Source organism: Polyodon spathula, chromosome 18, assembly GCF_017654505.1.
Source record: "Polyodon spathula isolate WHYD16114869_AA chromosome 18, ASM1765450v1, whole genome shotgun sequence".
Classification (NCBI taxonomy): Eukaryota; Metazoa; Chordata; class Actinopteri; order Acipenseriformes; family Polyodontidae; genus Polyodon; species Polyodon spathula.
The window spans coordinates 12,299,141-12,320,302 of NC_054551.1; the positions used below are offsets into that span (position 1 = coordinate 12,299,141).

A 21,162-nucleotide genomic window follows, 5' to 3' on the forward strand; every position below is an offset into this window, starting at 1 on the left:
GAATCACATTTACAGTCTTCCACTAACACTGTAGTTCCGTCTACAAATAAAGGTGTTTTGAAAAGACCTGGTTTAGCTTACTGCTGGCATTTACAATAACATTATTTTTTTTCATTAAAACAGTTTAGTAACAGTCCAGCAATGTCATGTGAGAGTAATCCTATGTACAGTACTCCACAAATTAAGTTAAGCATTTTACTGTCATTATAATAATAACCAAGATAAAATATGAAACACTGACAAAGGCGTGTTGACTGACTTGTTGCTCTAAAACAGGTTCACTGCTATGTATTACCCGATTGTAATTTAAATAGCGCACCTTTTAATGTAAAGCATAATTAATCCTCTCAATTGTTTCTTTCATAATTCTGCAGTGTTAGTCGCAAGATTTTAAAAGAGGCGTGTCTCCAGACAGAATGTCTTTATGGAAAAATAGTTTTGAGCTCATTTCTTCGTCGTCAGAAAATATAATTAAATTAAGAAACGGCCATGGTTTAAAACTGCTAATTATAGCTTCATTAAAGGCAGGTAGTATGGAAAGAAATAAACTAAACAATTAAATACACAATTAATTTAGCTTGTCTTAGTTTTTCAGCATAGAAGAATGCAGTGCTTTGCCATTGTTACTTATTTGCCATCTTATTCTCTATGCGTTTACAACTGGCATTATGTTATTTAATGGTAATGACTCGTACATGATCGTGTGAATTACAGCAAAAGTTTAAGAATACTGTCGCACCATCCTCATAGATAATCAGATTTCTTTTAGCTCTGTCTTACTGAAACATTGCTTTTTTTTGTTACTAGCTCGTTGGTGCAGCTGTCATATTGAGTTTCAGCAGAGACATGGAGTGAAGTCACATGATAAATAAACTCGCAAAAAAATAAAATACAGTGAAACTGATACAATGTACTGCCTTGGGACCCTAAAAACAGTATGTTATAACCAAGGTATGTAATAACCAGGTACATGCACATACCACCAAATCAGCACAAAAATCAAAAACTAGTACTATTAATGTACTACTATTAATGTACATATACAATGTATGTAGTATAAAGGTTACAGAACAATATAAAACAATGTAACATGTAACTAGTACTGTACATTACCATACTGTTCGTAACAGTCTGTATTTAAATTATTTAATACAGTAATTCTATGTTGCCTTGGATAAAGATGGTCAGCTAAATGAATTATAAAAAACAAAAAGCATGTAATGTACTGAATACTGAACTGTAATTAGTAAAAACAAATTTAAAAAAACACAGTACAGTAATAAATTACAGAAATAATAAAACTGATAAAAATAATATACAAGTCAATAAACATTAACATACGAACTTTCAGTTCAGGTACAGTACAGTAATTATTGCCTGTATGCTATTTTAACAAGTCTTTAGGCCCTGGCCACATAGCATTTTAGAACCAAGTTAAGGGTTCAGAACCTGTTTAAAAGTGCTTAAAATCGATTTGCATCCACACTGAACACGGTTCATAACTGAGTTCAACAACAGAGTTTGAAACCTACTCAGGAGGTAGTCTCGAACTCGGTTGTCAGCATAGCTGGGTTAGACAAAGTGGTTTACAGTAATCTGGAAGTGAACCGCGTTCTAGTCTGGTTACAGTATCCTCCGATATCCCCTAGTGCTTTGCGGTAGTACGCTGCCATAATCCCCCTGGTTACATGAGACAAGAACAAAGAAAAAGACAAGCCTGAATTAAAATACAGGATTTATTCTTGTCATATTCCACTGGTACAGTCAGATATGCTAATGTGCTGTAGTACACAAAACTTAAAGTGTCTAAAACACTTTTTAAATTATTTTAGATCCCATCACATATTAGAAAGTTAAAGGTCTTTATTTGACTAAATTAAAGAACGTCTTATTCGCCCTAGATTTTCCTTCCCTTTGTGCAAATGCCCACCTAATTTATTTACTATGGCATGGGCATTTTTTCCCCCATACGAATTATTCCCCTTTTGATTACTTAGGCACTCTCTCGTAGCTCCTCCGTTCTGCTCCTGTGTGCAATGAAAATAAACAACAATGTTTACGGGGGGGGGGGGGTACACATTATAGTGGTTTCTGGGATACAGTCATCCAGCAAAGTGCTTTTTCAACAACAGCTGGGTTAAACTAACACGGTTTCATTACGGCAATCTGGACGCTCTAACACTGATGTGCTAGGGTTCAGGTAAATCGGTTTTGAACTCTGTTGTCGATTTTTTTGCTCTAATGTGGACAGGGCTTTAGACGACTGCCTCAGTGACTACTGCTTTTTAAACCTGAGCTCTTTGACAACATAATTTTGACTGCTTTCGTTCCTTTAAAGATTTCTCCAATAATGTACAGTTTGTCCTTAAGTGAAATTTACGATCCTATAGCGCTGGTCATGATAACACTGCATGAATTTGAGTAATAGAAAGTAAGGTCAAGTTCAAACAGCAAGTAGTTGACCTACGAGTATGCAATATGCGCAGCACAGACCACTGCGTGCCATCGCAGTGCGTGCTTAATAACAGGAAGTGTGCACTATCAGAGTACATACTAAAAGGAGAATTTAAACAGGATTTAATAAAATTTTATTTGGTTCCATGATACTGGTTCTTTAAACAGTGTGTACGTTATATCCCTGGTACGTTGTAAATGGGTTTGACTGCAATGGACATGGTATGTCTTCTTCAATTATTATACACTTTAAATGTGTATTTTCGACAAATGTGCCGATTACATTTTATCAGTTTCAAAATGCCTGAGATGATTTCTGAAATGGTCGTTTTTTAAAAGGGAAATAAAACAAAAACTGTCAGTGTGAGTCTTGTGATTTTTATTTATGTTTACCAGAGTATTTATAATTCTAAATAATGCAAGAAGATTGTGCTTCACTGATTTTAGTATTCAATAATACAACGAATTAAAAACTGTAAAGTTAATGAGCAGCACTCTCTATAGAGGCAGAATCGCCAGATGCCTGCTTCGCCCACCCTCTCTCTCTGTACCAGTAAATTCGCCGGTGCCCAAGAGAGCTCTGCACTAATGTGAGGTGCATTTTTACAGAGGGGAATCAGAGAATCAGCTGCAAGACAGACACAAATATGCTTATGTTAATGCTTGGCACAAATGGTCTCAAAATAATAGACTTACCTCGAGAGGCTGGAGTCTCGATTGAGGTTGATATTTATGATAATAACTTGTGAAAAAGTTAGAAAACTGACTGCAAAGGTTTGCCAGTTACTACGAAAAATGCTCAGAAACAAAAAAAAACAGCTAATATCCTTAAAACGGGATATCTTTGGCAAATCATATTTTTAAAACCTTTTTCCCTGTCAACAGAACTAACTGAACTTTATTAAGTCAATATAAAATTAAAATCCCTAAAAAAAAGAAATCCCTAAATATATTTACAAAAAATACAGCGATACATATACATCTATACCATTGGTCTATTAAGTTTTGAACACCATTTGTTTGCACATCTTTTGGCAAACTGAGTTAACTAATAACAACTGTCTTTCGTTGTACTTGACGTCAGTACCACGGCTCAGCTCTGCAGTGGAAAAACAACCCAGGCTCTCCTTAACCACACCATGAGGGCTCAGTACGGCCCCACCATAGCTTGGCTGTAAAGTGGAAAGAGGCATCAGACTCACCTGTAAGCATACAAACCCCCAGTCTCAGACTCACCTGTAAGCATGCAGACCCCCAGTCTCAGACTCACCTGTAAGCGCTCATACCCCCAGTCTTCAGTTTCGGAGGCCAGCGCGAGAGTCTGGGCATCGGCATCGCGTTGAATGCCACTCCAGACGAAGCGCCATCCCCGGCCATTCCTGTTCCGCCGAGACATGCTGGGGCAGGTCTGCAAAACAGCAGCAGTTCACAGTTTCAACCTCACTGTCTCATAAGAAAGGACGTAAAGCCTGTACAGTGCCAAGAAAAAGTTTGTGAACCCCAATGATAATTATCGAAATTAACCTTCATGAATCAAAACCAGACTCTTCTGAAATATACAATGGCGTTTATATTAACCCTCTGGTCCAATGTCGGACCAGGTCCGACATTATGATTTTCCTTTTCCAGTCCAAAGTCGGACCCTGTCCAACATCATTGAAAAGACGTAAAGCACAGGTCTCTAGTAGTTCTTTCTCCAGAAAAAAGCTGAGAAAACCATTCAATGGCCGAATGAGACCAATAAGAGCCGAATGAAACCAGGGAAAAAAAAACAAAAAAAGGGGGCGTGTGAGCAATATCCCTAGCAGCTGCGCCATACAGAGATAAGCAGACATAAACATAGGAGGTAGCTGCTTCCAGCGCTCAAAGAATATCACAGACATTTGCAGAGCTTTTTGAGATGTTATAGTAATAAAATAATGACTTGGATCGCATTATTGAGGAGTTTGGTGATAAAACCAGAGATCAGGAGAGGATTTATCAGTATGCACGTCTATAAAGAAGTATGTGAAAAATGCAGCGAACACGGAGTGGGGCTTGGCTGGAGATGCAGTACTGATGTCGCCAGCATTGCAATGCCCTTTAAACCGGTTTTAATAGGAAAAAAAATAAACAGCGCGTGTGAAAATAAATTGGTCCTGAAGTGCCTGACAGGCGCTGAATAAATGGACCGCAAAGGGTTAACCATTTCCATGTCTTTTGAAACAAAATGATGTATGAATTAGACAAAACAGAGTAATTAAAGATTCAGGGTATGTGCAAAAGTAAGTGAACTGGTTTTATCAGTAAGTATGGCCCCGCTGCAGCTTGGTTGTAAAGTGGAAAAGAGGCATCAGACTCACCTGTAAGCAAGCGTACGTCCAGTCTCAGACTCGCCTGTAAGCATGCAGACCCCCATTCTCACTCACCTGTAAGCGCTCATACCCCCATTCTCACTCACCTGTAAGCGCTCATACCCCCAGTCTCACTCACCTGCAAGCACTCATACCCCCAGCTCAGTCTCATCTGTAAGCATGCAAACCCCCAGTCTCACTCACCTGTAAGCACTCAACCCCAGAGTAACATCCAAGGATCTGCAGACCACTCTCGCCTTGGCTAATGTGAGTGTTCATGACTCAACTATCAGAAAAAGACTGAGAAAGAATGATGTTCATGGAAGGATAGCCAGGAGGAAACCACTGCTCTCTAAAAAGAACATTGCTGCCCGTCTGAAGTTCGCCAAAGAGCACACAGATGATCCATAAGACTTCTGGAATAATGTTCTCTGGACAGACAAGTCAAAGGTAGAACTTTTTGGCCTAAACGAGAAACATTATGTTTGGCGAAAACCAAACACTGTGTCTGAACAGAAGAACCTCATCCTAACAGTCAAGCATGGTGGTGGTAGTGTGACGGTTTGGGGTTGTTTTGCTGCCTCAGGACCTGGACAGCTTGCCATCATTAACACAACCATGAATCAGAAGATTCTAAAGGAGAATGTCAGGCCATCCGTCCGTGAGCTGAAGCTGAACCGAAAATGGGTCATACAGCAAGACAATGATCCTAAACACACAAGCCGATCTACAAAAGAATGGCTGCAGAAGAAGAAATTCTGCGTTTTATAATGACCTAGTCAAAGTCCAGACCTAAACCTCATCGAAATGTTATGGCAGGACCTGAAGCGAGCTGTTCATGCAAGAAAGCCCTCAAATGTCACAGAGTTGAAGCAGTTCTGTAAGGAGGAATGGGCCAAAATTCATCAAAACCAATGTGAGACACTGACCAACAGTTACAGTAATAGCTTAGTTGAAGTCATTGCTGCTCAAGGGGGTGCCACCAGTTACTGAATCTAAAGGTTCACATACTTTTCCACACATGGATATTGAATGTTGAATCATTTATGGATAAATAAATGTTGAAAAAGTATTGTGTTTTGTGTTATTTGTTTAATCAGGTTATCTTTATCTATTATTAGGATTTGGATTAAAATCTAATAACATTTTAGGTTTGAAATATGTGAAAATCCTAAGGGGTTCACAAACTTTTTCTCGGCACTGGATTTCTAGGAAGCTCCCGAAACACTGGTTTTATACTGCTTATGAACAGGATGGGAACTGGTCCTCTGAAGAACCAATACAGTATCACTGCACAAATACTTGGGTACACCATTTCTGATAGGTGCACTGGGTTATAATTGGGTACCCGCCGTTTCCTTATAGGCTTATTGCCTTATAATTGACATGTAGTTTGCGTCGCTTGAATTGTACAGTAGTTCATTTAAACAAGGATTCTTCTTTTTCGCTCTCCTTACTTATTTGAATACATCGGCTTCTAAAAGAGGTGAATTTAGTGGTGACCCCTCAATTTCCCGATTTCCACGAAATCGCGATTTAGGTAGACCCCTAATTACAACTATCACTGTAGTTATGAAACAAAAAAAATAGACGCCATATCAATACAGTACAGTATACATGTTCACTTCAGACCTGATTTCTCTCTAAACACAGCCCTATCAATACAACTTAAAATAAACGATAAAACGTATAACTGAGATGTCTCATAAATATTAACATCCTCCCAAAATCATATTTATGGTAGCCTTATAGAATAAAACAAATTGTGTGCATACTAAGTCATTATAAAACTTTTGTCTCAAGACTTTGAATTTTCCCACTGACTTGGATCAACACATTTTCGAAGTAGGTTTATACTAGAAACACTTTAAAACATACAAATAACCTAACGAACATCGTATTAAACATATTGCAAGCACCCAGTGGTGAAAATGTGTCATTACAATGTAAAAATGGACAAAAATGGCATGTCATCTACATTTTTTTTTTGGCTGCTTGCCTGACGTTCAATCTGATTTTTCACTCTACAACAAGATAACGTTCTGTGCTTTAAACAAACTGCGATTTCTCAATCAAGATTCCCCTCACAGTTCTTCCCATTAAAACACGTTTACAGGGATCAATGTTTTTCATTGTTAATGCTTGAGTGATTTCCAGGAAGACGTACACGTACACATTGCTTGTGACCAAATCCCGCGAGGATTGCCCCATGTCACCCCTGACAACTCAAGCAATCCTATCCCGTCAACGCACTGGTATATGTCACATGACCGTGTCTGCTCCAGTGGAACCAGGGGTAAAATGGACACTCGACAGCCAAAGTATACACTTTTATATTGAAGGCTAAGATTTTTTTAAATAAAGTTACAGACTGGAATTACATACTACAGTATTCTGCTCACCAAGATTCACATTTTGTTATCTTGTTACCTTTATTAAATTGTTAACGTTATTTCTCAACCCAGGAAAAAAAAAAAATCTAATACGGCAGTTATTATCACTGACTCAGATTTAGCACGTAGCATGTTAACATCGCTCTTTTCATTTCTTTAATATGATTAATAAAATGTAGCGGTAACTTTATTTTAAATGTATGGTGCTTGCTTGTAACTTATTGTACCGAGTGCAGCAACAGTCTCGGGTCCAAACCGTCAGCCGAGTGCAGATATATCGCTATATATGGCCATCATTGTACGATTAAATATGGATTTCAAAAGAAAAAAAAAAAAAAAAAAAAAAACTATTGCTGATACTGGCTTGTACAACTCTAAGCAACCAGCACGGCAAGCTGTTCTGTCTGGTGGTACTGTATTCTTCAACGAACAGGATTAGGATATAGCCAGAATACTGGATGCAGCATACCACAAATAGGTACTCTACTAGTTGTAATTCTACTATTACTATTATTTGTGGTAGTAGTGACAAACACTGTAATAATAAAGAAAATCAAAGAGTAAAATAGTACTAATGTTATTAATGATTTAGCTAATGCCTTTTACCAAGGTGGCTTCCTTAATTTACTCCAGCAGCTTATATTGTTCGTTTTGGATTGTACTTTTACTATAGAGAACAAAAGGCTTTGGACCCAAACAGGGTTGTTATAGCAAGGGTGTACTACATTTACTATTTGACTTATATGCTTAATATATAATGTGTGCACATTTGTTATTTCATTTTTTTTATTTTTCACCTCCCATAGTGTTCAACATTTAACAGAGGGTATAATTAAGTTCGGATCTGAATCCAATATCATCCCTTACAAAAAAAAGTAATATACTGCAAGTACACTTGCCAAAATTGCCTGGTTTTAGTATACTATTGGTACCACTATACTATCCTATTTTGACACAAGTATACTTGCAGTGTACAACTTTGTATATTATTTTTGTAAATAATGAAATGTAGTTCTCAAATATTGGACATTTTTTAGTGTATCTTACTTCTCTTTTGCATACCTGCATTGCCTCTTGCTAATATGCACCTCCAGATTCTGACAAATACTTTTAGAAAACCAGGAGCAACTTCTGCCCTGGATCAAAAAGTTCTCTGCGGCTGCCCACCAATGTGGATAACTATCAAAAAACTAGCAGAAACTAACTAAAACACAAGTCTGGGTAAAGCAAATGGAAGTCTGGAAAAGTATATGAATCCTGAGATACTGTACCTATATTGAGTACAGTGTACTTTGTACAAATCACAGTCCATAGGTCAGTTATGGTCAAATTGACTTTTTTTTGGACAACCAAATGTAGACAATGGACTGCCCGAAGGGCAAGTACCGTTACCAAAATTTCACGAGCCCTGCTTAATAAGAATTAATCTTGGACATGAGTGGAATATGTAAAAAAACAAACAAAAAAAAAAAATCATCACAGCTGTACCTTTTATCGTTCATGAGAAGACATTTGAAAATTGTCCAAAATTTTCAGTAACTCCAAAATGGCTGCCACATCATGTGACCAAAGGCCGCCATATTGGCCACGGCACAACGTCCCATAGTCCTCTATATTCGTGCCAAATTTCATGAGTTACGGTGCAGCGATTCAAAAGTTATAGTCATTTGCAACTTTTTGGAGGCGGAAAAATAAATAAATAATCCTTACAACAACAATATGCTTATAATAATCTTTTGAAGAACAATAGGCTTCCAGCCATTCTGCTTGGAAGCCTAATAATAATAATCTTTATTTTTATATAGCGCCTTTCATAGTTGACCACCATCACAAAACGCTTTACAAGATATGAGACTGCGATGTAGGACCTATGCATCAGCTGCAGAGTCACTTACATGAACGTCTCACCCGAAAGACTGAGCACATGGAGGTTAAGTGACTTGCTCGGGGGTCACACAATGAGTCAGTGGCTGAGCTGGGATTTAAACCAGGTACCTCCTGGTTACAAGCCTGTTACTTTAACCACTGGACCACACAGCCTCCTAATAATTTATTCCTCAAAGCTATACAGGTTGATGAGTAAACACACCAATCCAGCTACAAAACCAACTGGACCCATCAGAGGCAACCCCTAAAAAAAGGTGCCTATAATATATTAAACAAACTGTTTTATAACTTACAAATGCATTTCCTTTATCTGTATGGATTCATATTGAAGTTTTAACATGTTCACAGAGTTTAAGAATTGAATGTTAAAATATAATTACATAATTAATTTGCAGAGTCACTGTGATACCTCGAAAAAAATGCGCTGAGCCGATAAAGAACCTTGTAGAACCCACGCGTGGTTGTACAGTAGTTCAAAGTAACATTGCAGTAAAATGGAAGGCTCTGTTTGAATGCCTACCCCATTACCAATAAAGACTATACAGTACTTGGAGATTACTCATGACTTCAAGGTAATGTTGCATTTTGCCCCCTGAAAATACATTTTACTGTGTTAAAATTAACTTAAGAACATAAGAACATAAGAAAGTTTACAAACGAGAGGAGGCCATTCGGCCCATCTTGCTCGTTTGGTTGTTAGTAGCTTATTGATCCCAAAATCTCATCAAGCAGCTTCTTGAAGGATCCCAGGGTGTCAGCTTCAACAACATTACTGGGGAGTTGATTCCAGACCCTCACAATTCTCTGTGTAAAAAAGTGTCTCCTATTTTCTGTTCTGAATGCCCCTTTTTCTAAACTCCATTTGTGACCCCTGGTCCTTGTTTCTTTTTTCAGGCTGAAAAAGTCCCTTGGGTCGACACTGTCAATACCTTTCAAACTTCCAATTACTTTTTTTGAAATTCATGATTTTCACGGTTGCTGTGACCTCTGTGACAAAATCATAGCCTTACATAATCACCAACAGTAACTTGTGAGCATGTCTAAATCCAACACCATGCTGTACCTTAAATAACACAAACTGCCTTCTCTCATGGGAGGTGGGGCTAGATCTAGATGTTACACTATAGAACATGCAGTATAAAATAAGATCTAAATGCCAAGAAATATTTCTGCAATACAAAACTTAAAATCTAAAGAACAACAATAATTGTACATCATTTACTCTTTTTTTGTTTTTTGCATGTTTTTTTCATATTTTGCAAACTAACAATTTTCATTTTCTAACCAACAGATAGGAAAGGTTCCACCAAGTCCTAAAGGTCAGGAAAAAACTTAGGAAATTAACAAGTTAGGAACGTTCTGTAATACAGTCAGGACTCGGATATCCGTTACCCAGATACATGTCAGTTGCATTTTACCGCCCTTGTATTAATAAAAATCAATCCCCATATATACAGAATAATAATTCTTTAATGCCAAATCAGTCTGCCTTGTGCAATTGCACAGTGCTTCCTCCAGTTTCACCTGCCGAAAATGCAGCCAGAACAAACCAAATGAGACAAGCTAGGGTAATGTAACAGTTAACCATTAAACAGTTTTAGATACTGCGATGCGTTTTTATTTATTTTTTTTATAATCTGTGATCTTTAGTTGTTTTTGTGCATTTTTATTTATAAGTGAACTGTGACATTGGGGCCTTATTGAGCACTATATTCTGCAATTTTGAATACTGACTTTGGATACTGTTAATTTTGGAAACTTTCTTTTTCTAATCTTTTGGTTTTGCTAAATTGCACTGCCTTTTACATTTTACAGTTCTGTGCATGGGTAGCATTTTGATTTCATTTTGCTGTTGAGTCGTTAATGAGAAATTTGACATACCACTACAGTACGTACCGGATTTAAAAGTATGTTCTATATTACAGTTAATGTGTCGTCTCTTTAGTTTTGGCAAGTGACATTTTCAGAATCATATCGTCTGAATTAAAATACTACTGTTAAAAAAATATAGTACTGTACCAACAAAACCAATACAGTACATCTAAATGGAAGACTACTTATTTTGAAACAGTTCTTTCAGATATTTATTTTTGATATTTCATTTTTTCAGGGAACACAAAATAAGACAACAGTTGGAATATGCCAAAAATAAATAATCAATCAGATATGCGCCATACGCGTTTAACTGTCACTGAAGTCAACATTTTAAAGGGTTGAATATGTGAGTGATGACTATATGCTATTTCCCATTTTAAATTAAGATAGGAAAATAACTTAGGAGAGCATGTTCGTCATAGCAACTCTCTTAAACTTCAGTAAAAACATTCTATCTCTGAAGAGATGATAAGAGTGCCACTTAGGATGCTTGTGTAATGCTGCCCCAGGCACTTATTTACAATGTATACTTTTGCACATATATGCAGAACCACTTATTCAATTGTCAGGAAACTCTGTATTAACAATTAGTTAGCACAAGTTATTGAGAATATCAGATTCTAGGGATGTAGGGGGGTGTCTGTCTGTCAGTACATCTATCCAGCTGTAGCCTAAAATCACATTTGTCATGAAATTATCATTAAACTTTTAATTGCTAATTCATATTCGATACTATTTGTAAATACTGTGATTTTTGTACAGCTCTTATCCTGAACTGACAGTTGTGGCAAAGGGTATGTATGCTCCCGACAGACTTGTGTTCAGAGTCTTTGTGCAGTCATCTGCTGTGTACCTCTACAAGTCTGACCAGAACCAGAGAAAATCTAGTCTGGCAGCTGCCTTTGGTGTTTCTTTTTTCCAGTACATTTTCTACTGCCAGTAAGAAACCCCAAAAGACTGCTGTCAGGAGTTTAACATCAGGGATGATGAAAGAGAAAGATAGTTTCTTTACTACATAATTACAAAAGGAAATGGGTAGTTATATTAAGAACTTTGGGAGATTTCGTGTTCACATATAATATAATACAGTATTACATCGAAAAGTACAGTACAAGCAAGTGTCTTCATTTTATATTTTGTATGTATACAGTTTTGGTACCAAGTCCCAATTTGCCTAAATAACATTTCAGAAAACTTGGCAAAGTCATCTGTAAACCACATTAACGAACTGCTACCAGACCTAAAGTAGTAACCGCTGTATATAACTGGCGCTTAGTTTAACCTACATTCGTGTTCCTGTCGACAGGCTGGCGTCACCTGGGGTAACAAAATACTATTTGTGTGTGTGTGTAGCGTTAATAAAAACGGTGCTCTGTTGGCAGATTTGATCAATACGTTTATAACAATTTTACAGGAAGAACCATGCATTTGTGTGTGTGTGTGTGTGTGTGTGTGTGTGTGTGTGTGTCTATATATATATATATATATATATATATATATATATATATATATATATATATATATATATATATATATATATATATAACAAACATTTACGTAAATGCAAGGTATTTTTATTAAAAATGAAAGTTAACTTTCCGGTGAGACTATGGTACCATTAAGGATTGGCTGAAACCGAAACCGGATATGGCCTAAATCACAAAGGAATTCCTTACGTTTATTGTGTATTGCTATTAAAAATACAATAACATTTTACTTTTTATGTATTTATTTATTTATTTAATGCGGGCATGTAGGACCTCTCTCTCGACTGCGAGGTATGCCCCAGACACTCACCGCAGGCAAGCACTAACCAGCTTTGACCTCTAGACGTATATATCAAAATACCATTGACTTGTATTATATTATTCTTCATTGGAACACATTTTAAACATGTTTATAACAGAAACACAAACTGTAATACTCATTATATTTACGATTTTAAAACGGAACACCGCCTCTCTGTTCCGGACTGAAACGACAGAAATTCCCACCTGCGCCTCAGCTTCCTCTTCGTTTTAGCGCCGTTTCTCACAAAATGCGTTCCTGTATTCTGTCAAAGATGGAAGTCTCCTATTTATCTGTTTAGTGTGATAATCTACTTCGTTTCTGCAAGGCCCTTCACTCTCTGCCCTACTTCTCCGACTGACGTAAACATAAAATATGTTTGGCCCGCCCCTTAGGCCTAGTTTCTTGGACAGCTCCCCACCTTGGTCGGACATGTAACAGAAAACCTCATCTCAATTGGCCTCTGTTGCAGCCAGTCACAATGTGGGCGGGGAGTGAAGGACAGAATCTACAGCCTTAGTCTGGCATGTCTGCTGTCTCTGTTCTACTGAACAGCGCAGTACCCGCTCTGTGGAGGAATCTGGAGCCACAGAAGCGTACGTTAGCCTAAACGCAGTCAATTTTCGTGGCGTACAATAAAATTCGGGTCAATCCCTTTTCCAGCATTAAGTGTTGTCGTAATTTGGAGCACTTCCTTTTAGACAGGGGTTCCAAAACTTTTTTTACTTGAGGCCTGCCAGTGCAGCTGCATTGGGCACGGTGACCTACTATTAACATTTGAAAATAAACTGAAAACATTGTACAGTATATCATTTAAACCTGTAACTCTGTAAATACATATTTACATTATCTTTTCATTTGAATGTTAAGATTTTTAACGAGATAAATCACATGCTGTATCCACTGGATGATGTGCCTCTAGAAAAACGTTCTTTGAAACACTTTAGTTTTAATAAAATTAATTGTAAGTACTAAACAGGTGTTTTTAATCAAATCTTGAAATTATGAATATTTTCATAACTAAATATCTTTGAAATTAAGCTTTAAAAAAAAAAAAAAAACTTCTTCAATACCTGACAGGCATCACAGTTTTGTAACACATATTTTCTCACCACTTTCTTTAACTTTTTCACTGGCTCATTCTGAGTGGATTTTGAAGGGCCAGGAAGTTCATCTTCACCACCAGTGCAACCTTCTAATTTTTTAACAATAAATCGATCCGTGACAAATTCAAAATGCAAGCTGTTACTCTGGATCCTGTCCACACTACATAACCAATCCCGAGAATTGTACTCGAAAGCGCAATAATGAACCCAGCTCAAAGTGTCCACACTATTAAAATAGTTTGGTTCCCTTTCAATTCAAACATGACCTCCAACAATACTTTTGGGATATGTTTGCTTGTCAGGTATTTGCTGAGCATTTTATATCAAAGCTGCCAATAGGTGACATGCTCCAGGTCACACAGTGAGTCAGTAGCACAGGCAGGATTTGAACTGGTGACCTTATGGTTATAAGGTCCTAGACTTTAACCACTGGACCACACTGCCTTTCTAGCCCATTGCTTGTTGCATGTGTTTTCTGTATGTTTCCTCTGCTTTTTGCAGCTGTAAAAAAAAAGACCACCAGGTGTCCATCCACGCTCTGCGCCGCTGTTGACTCGAGGGCTCTGGGCAACCTCGGCACACCCACTCGCTGTGAGAGGCCTAATGCCCTTAAAGGTTGTGGACGGAAGTTCACTTTTCAGCAGACCCAAAGCACACAGCCAGAGCTACACTGGAGTGGCTTAGGAACAAAAAGGTAAATGTCCTTAAGCGGTCCAGTCAGAACCCCAACCTAAATCCAATCGAAAATTTGTAGCATGACTTGAAGATTGCTGTCCATCAACGCTCCCCAAGGAACTTGACAGAGCTTGAACAGTTTTGTAAAGAAGAATGGTTAAATACTGCCAGCTCTAGGTGTGAAAAGTTGGTAGAGACCTATCCCAACAGACTCACAGCTGTAATTGCTGCCGAAGGTGCTTCCACCAAGTATTAATTCATGGGGGTGGAGACTTATCCAATTATGATCTTTCAGTTTTGTATTTTTAATATAAAACTTTTTTCCCCCCTTAACAGTGTGGCGTATGGTGTGTAGATAAATGGAAAAAAATCCTCATTTAAATGCATGAAACTCTGAAGCACTGACACAACAAAATGTCAAAAAAGTTCAGGGGGATGTAGACTTTCTATAGGTACTGTATCCCCTTTGTTTATGTCCGTGTTATCTATGTGGTGCATGGGACTATCAGATACGTCCTTTTTTTCGGCTTCATTCAGCTCCTATCAGTCTCACATGCCCATTGAAAGGTTTTGACAGCATTTTCCGGAGAAAAAAAGACTAGAGACCTGTGCTTTACGTCTTTTTGACTGGAAAGGGAAAATTGTAATGTCGGACCTGGCCCGACATAGTTTACGTTTTTTTTTCATTCTTTGCCATTGTCGTTTCTTCACAGTAAACCGTGGCCATCGACACATTTTCAGAAAAGAACATGAGGTTTACTTGGGCCTTTTTGTAGATAAACAAGCAATGACTGAAATTTAACTTTAATCACTTCAAATAAAACAAAACGTGGAAATTCCGTTATAAAATGAAGGGGAAAAAAACTCACTGTTTTAGTTCTTGTTTTACATTCCACATAACAAAGTGTAGCGTCAAAGTAGGGAGGTCATAATATCATTCTGTGCTGAAGTAACAGAATTGGAATATACAGAGGGGAATTATAAACCATTCTCTGTCTCTTGGTTTCTGGTCACAAACTTCCCCACTGACAAAGAATGCTTTTAGATTCGTAAACTAAATAGTGGACATATGGCTTATCTTCACGATCGCTGAATGACTATTTTGGCAACACAAGCCAGGCAATTCTAGGTGCCTTGACACTTAAGACAAGAACCTTAATGACTCTATGTCATAAATCCAGCAGACAGGGGGCAGAATAGCGAACCAGTGGAGAACAAGGAGCTGTGTCGGTACAACAACAACCAATGAAAAACAGTTCACGTGGAGTCAGACACTGCCCAAATTAACCAAACTACCCAATCACAGGGGTATAGAGAGCCCGTACAAAAGTATTGGCGCGACATTGAAACAACCCTCCTGACATGAAATCCAAGGCTCCAATACACAAACCAGTCCTTGAACTGTGATAACCTGGAGATCCAGCCTGCGACCAGCTGGGACAGAGATACCGTTTTCGGACACTCTAATATGAGATAACTATGCTAATGTTTGTCTTGGTGTGGGAATCCGCTGCGTGAGACGTCTAAAATCCTAAAGTACTTGTAAACAAATCTCTAACTTAGCCCCAGTTGATCACCGGAGAAAGAGTTGGATAAACATTTGAAGTCCACATAAATTGAAGTATATTCTATTTATTGAGCTAGCAGTGCCGGAGTTTGCGGTGGAATATCCCAGACATAACCGGACGAAGAGTGCACATATTGCTGGAGGAATTGTTGTTTCAGTGGAATATCTAAATAGTTAATGACTCTTAGTTCTTTGTATAGACATTTCTTTCGTAGCCTGAAGTGGAGACAAAATGCGCGGAAGGCAGACTCCGGAACCTAGACCTGTCCTTGCCAGCCGGAGAGCCAGCGAGTGTCTATATTGTTGAAGACACAAAACAGCTGGAGGAGGCAGCGTAAATCCGTTAAGTATTCAATAAGTACTGTTTTAATCCTCTTATGAACTCGACAATAAGCAGACCTTAAAGTAAAATTAATGTTCTGTTTCAAGTGGAATGTAAAAAAAGTATTACTGCTTTCAATTCATGCTTTGAGTTAATGAACACTATAGTATTTGTTTGTATGTGATTTATACAAATTGATGTGAGTTTCATAAGGCAATTATCATTCTGCATTTAGAAGCTAGAATCCAAATTTAGCTGTCTTGATAACAAAATTCTCAATAGGTTGTCTGGACAGAAAGAGCATTTTTATCTCGCAAGAGTGAGAATTGCCTTCTCAACCAAAACTATATATATGTGTGGCAAAGTGGCTAGTGGAGGGGAACAGGTAAAACGGTGATGCGATGCAGGAGTGACAGGCAGACAACAGTTTCCAGTGAAAAGGTGCTTTTATTTATAATCCAGGTCTGGTGACCGTTAAATAATAAATCCCCGGCTATACACAACAATGTGTAAAGCACGGGGATAGCAATAACACAGACACAGTCCCGAACAAAACGAACACACGGTCACCAGTCCTGGGTGAGTGCAGACGTGCTTGTGGTGGGTGAAGACACTGTATTTCGTGACGGTTCCGTGCAGTGGTGATCCGGATTGTGCTGACCCTGGTCGACAGCTCCGGATAGGTGAGTTAACTGTCTGGTGGTGCAAAACGCAGACAATTACAAAACAAACACAACAATACACAAGACGTAATTCTCTGCAACAACGAGAGCTCCTCTCTCGATCCTTCTCTCTCCGAACATTTACCCAAACGAAGGAAAAGACCAGCGTTACCCTGGCCCCTATATGTAATCCCGCATGATATCGAGATAAACGGTTGCAGCTGCCTTATTACTTGCAGCTGCCTCTCGTTTACCTTTCAAATCAATACGGTCTTACAACAGAGTCGCGCTTCCATCCAGGCTGACCCACTTCCCTGACCCGGAAACGAACTGTCAGGCCAGCCCTTCCAGATACTTCTCCTCCCGTTCTTTAGCGCCCTCACAGGTTGGGAGGAAGATTTATCACCAGAACTCATCTTTCCGTCACATATCCCACCGCTCAGAGTGGAGCCGAAGGAACACTCGGCTAAATCTACCTTCCCCATTACTCCCCCCTCCCGGGAAAAATAATCCGCATTTTGGTGGTCTTTCCCCGCACGGTGTACCATGTGGTACATGAAGGGCTGCAATGCCAGATACCACCGAGTTATCCGGGCATTGCTGTCCTTCATTGTGCTTAACCACTTGAGTGGGGCGTGGTCTGTGACCAGATCGAATGAGTGTCCCAGCAGGTAGTATCGTAAAGAGTGAGTAGCCCATTTAATGGCCAAACACTCTTTTTCGACTACGGAGTAGTTGCGTTCCCGAGGTAACATTTTTTTACTGAGGTATAATATCGGGTGCTCTACTCCAGCTACTTTTTGGGACAAGACTGCACCCAAACCTACATTCGATGCGTCGGTGTGGAGGATGAATCTCTTGGTGAAATCTGGAGTAATAAGAGTGGGGGCCTGGCAAAGTGTACGCTTAATAGTATCAAACGCTCCCTGACACTCAGCTGACCATTTAATTAAATTTGGAGCACTCTTTTTGGTGAGGTCGACTAACGGGTTAACCACTGTGGCGTACTCGGGGATGAAGCGGCGGTAATAACCGGCTAAGCCCAGTAGTGACCTCACCTGAGTCTTGGTTTTGGGGATCGCTGCATCAACCAAAGCCTGGATTTTGGTGACTACAGGTCTCACCCTTCCATTCCCCATTAAAAATCCCAAATATTGAGTCTCTGTTTTGGCAAACGCACATTTCCTCAAGTTAGCTGTCAGCCGGGCTGCCCTTAGAGACTGAAGAACGGCTGCAACCCTAGCCAAATGCTCTCGCCAGGTGGAGCTGTATATCACCACGTCATCAATATACGCTGCTGCATATTCATGATGTGGGCGTAAAACCTGGTCCATCAGTCTCTGAAAGGCAGCGGGCGCACCATGTAGCCCAAACGGCATGGTTTTAAAGTGGAACAGCCCTTCTGGTGTTGAAAATGCGGTTTTCTCTCTGGAGCTGCGGGTTAAAGGGATTTGCCAGTATCCCTTCGTCAGGTCCAGAGTGGAAATAAACCTCGCTTTTCCCAGTCTGTCTAAAAGTTCGTCGACCCGAGGCATGGGATATGCATCGAACTTAGCAATAGCGTTCACCTTTCTGAAATCCACACAGAAGCGGTTGGTGCCGTCTTTCTTAGCCACTATGACGATCGGACTGCACCACTCGCTCCTGGAAGGCTCAATCACCCCAAGCTCGAGCATATCCCATACCTCTTTGCGAACGCCACTTCGTCGACTTTCCGGGATCCGGTACGGTCTCTCTCGCACTGTGACACCTGGTGGAGAGATAATGTCATATTCAACTAAGTTTGTCCTGCCGGGCACGTCAGAAAAAACATCGCTGAACTCCTCAATAAGCTTACGCAGCTCTCTTTGCTGATCCGGAACCAATTGTTCCCCCATAGAAATCGCTCTTGTGCTCGGGGTCTCTGGACAGGGACCTAAATCATCCTCCATATTGCCTGGGGCTATAAATAAGACCTCCCTTGCCTGCCAGGGCTTTAATAAATTGACATGATAAATTTCACGTTCATTTCGGCGATCGGGCTGTCTAATTTCATAATTTACTTTCCCTATAGCCCGAATCACCTCATACGGCCCCTGCCATTTAGCACACAGTTTCGATTCAGATGAGGGAAGTAGCAGCATTACCTTGTCCCCTGGTCGAAAGGTTCGAATCCGTGCATTTTTGTTGTAATGCTGCTGTTGTCGGTGCTGAGCCGATCTGAGGTTGTCTTGGGCCAAACGACCGACCAAATCCAGGCGATCTCGTAGTAGGAGCACATACTTCACTACATTTTTAGACGAGCCTTTGTGCTCCTCCCACCCCTCCCTCAGCAGGTCGAGAATGCCGCGAGGCTGCCGGCCGTACAGGAGCTCAAAGGGGGAGAACCCCGTTGAACTCTGCGGCACTTCTCTCACCGCAAAAAGGAGGTAGGGAAGAAGCGATGCCCAATGTTTCTGCTCCTGTGTTACAAATCGCCTCAGCATCGACTTTAAGGTCTGATTAAAACGTTCAACCAAACCGTCCGATTGTGGATGATAAACGGACGTCCTGATGGGACGTATTTTTAATATTTTGTACACCTGCTGTAACGTATTGGACAAAAAATTGGTTCCGTGATCCGTCAAAATCTCCTTGGGGATCCCTACTCTAGCCATAATCTGCGCTAACTCGGTGGCTATTGCAGCTGCACTAGTGGACCTCAATGGAACTGCCTCTGGGTATCGCGTTGCATAATCCACCACTACTAATATATGCATATACCCAGAGTCAGAAGGTAGCAAAGGGCCCATTATGTCCATTGCAATGCGCTCGAACGGAGTGGAAATAATCGGCAGTGGGACCAAAGGAGCGGGGCGCACTCGACCTGGCGCTACTCGCTGGCAGTCTGGGCATGTGGCTACATATTTCGACACATCAGTATGAAGACCGAGCCAATAGAATCGAGCCAATATTCGCTCCCTCGTCTTCTCGGCTCCGAGGTGCCCCGCAAAAGGGATATCATGCGCCAGCCTCATGACCTCGGTCCGACAAGACGGGGGAACCAATAATTGTGTTACAGGCTGTCCTGTGCCCGCGGCTAGGTTTACCCTATATAGTAATTGCCCCTTTATACTGAAATGTGGATATACTAGCGGCCCAGCGCCATCAACATCCTTACCTTCAATGGACCGGACCTGCCCCCAAGCGTGCACCAGTGACGGGTCGTTCTTTTGGCCCCACACTAGGTCCGCGCTTGAGTACCACGGGTCCGGTATATTGAGAGGGGCTGGAATAACCTCTGCCCTAGTCGGCCCAGTAACCTCGCTCTCTCGGTCGCACTGCGTTCCCACTCCCTTCGACTGGCGTTTGTTACCATTACAGCACTCTCCCACCAGACCCCAGCCTTGTCTCAAAGACGCTCCCTCCCATTTCGCGGTCCGTCTCTCCTTATTTGTTTTTCTAGGACGGAACAGAGGGGAAAACATTTCAGGATGAAAAGGAAACACATCACCAATCCGTTCCTTTTTCCCTTTTTCTGCCACGTTTACGTGTGTGGCTGAGACTGCCATTATTTGCACCAATTCTTTGAATTTTGGCCAGTCTCGGCCCAGAATAACTGGGTGCGGCAACCTTTCCGCCACCCCGACTACAAGGTGACGTTTTATCGGTCCTACCGATAAATATACTTTTAGGGTGGGGTATGCCGCCGTGTCTCCATGGATACAGGAGATGGCCACCTGACCTTGTGGCCGCCACGACATACCGCCCAAGAGAGCTGTCCTGATCAAGGTCTGCTCACACCCTGTGTCCACTAACGCGTGGGTTTTCACATTCCCTAAAACCACGTCAATCAGACAGGGCCCCTCCCAACCGTTTTCCCCCTGCTTACCCGTTCCAGGTGTCCAGTTGCATGCAGCCACGTCACACTCCATAGCAGCGGGGCATGACCTGGCCCTATGTCCTGGCTGGTTACACCTAAAACAGAGTGGAGGGACAGAGGGGGCATAGGTTAAATATCTGTCCCGCTGCTGGTAGGGCAACGGGGCAGGGGCAACACCTCTACCCCAGCTGGGGGCCATCCTCGGTCTCCATGGGGGGGAGGCAAGGGGGCCCAACGGGGTCGGCGGTCTGGGAGGTCT

At 40.6% G+C, this 21,162-nt stretch overlaps 1 protein-coding gene across 5 annotated transcripts in view; it reads right to left on the reverse strand.

Annotated features, from left to right (window-relative positions):
* The window catches only part of spsb3a (splA/ryanodine receptor domain and SOCS box containing 3a), a 31,927-nt gene extending 18,810 nt beyond the window's left edge, over positions 1-13,117 (reverse strand). Inside the window, exons 1-2 of one of the 5 annotated variants that reach the window (XM_041277780.1) lie at positions 12,880-13,117; positions 3,725-3,862 (exon numbers count right to left, since the gene is read on the reverse strand). In XM_041277780.1, coding sequence (XP_041133714.1) covers positions 3,725-3,831 — 107 coding nt within the window. In that variant the 5' untranslated portion in view covers positions 3,832-3,862; positions 12,880-13,117. Of the gene's footprint in view, positions 1-3,724; positions 3,863-4,894; positions 4,911-12,879 lie in introns of those variants that run through there. The other 4 variants (XM_041277779.1, XM_041277778.1, XM_041277777.1 and 1 more) reach the window with 4 other exon arrangements.
* Between the last annotated feature and the right edge of the window lie 8,045 nt (positions 13,118-21,162).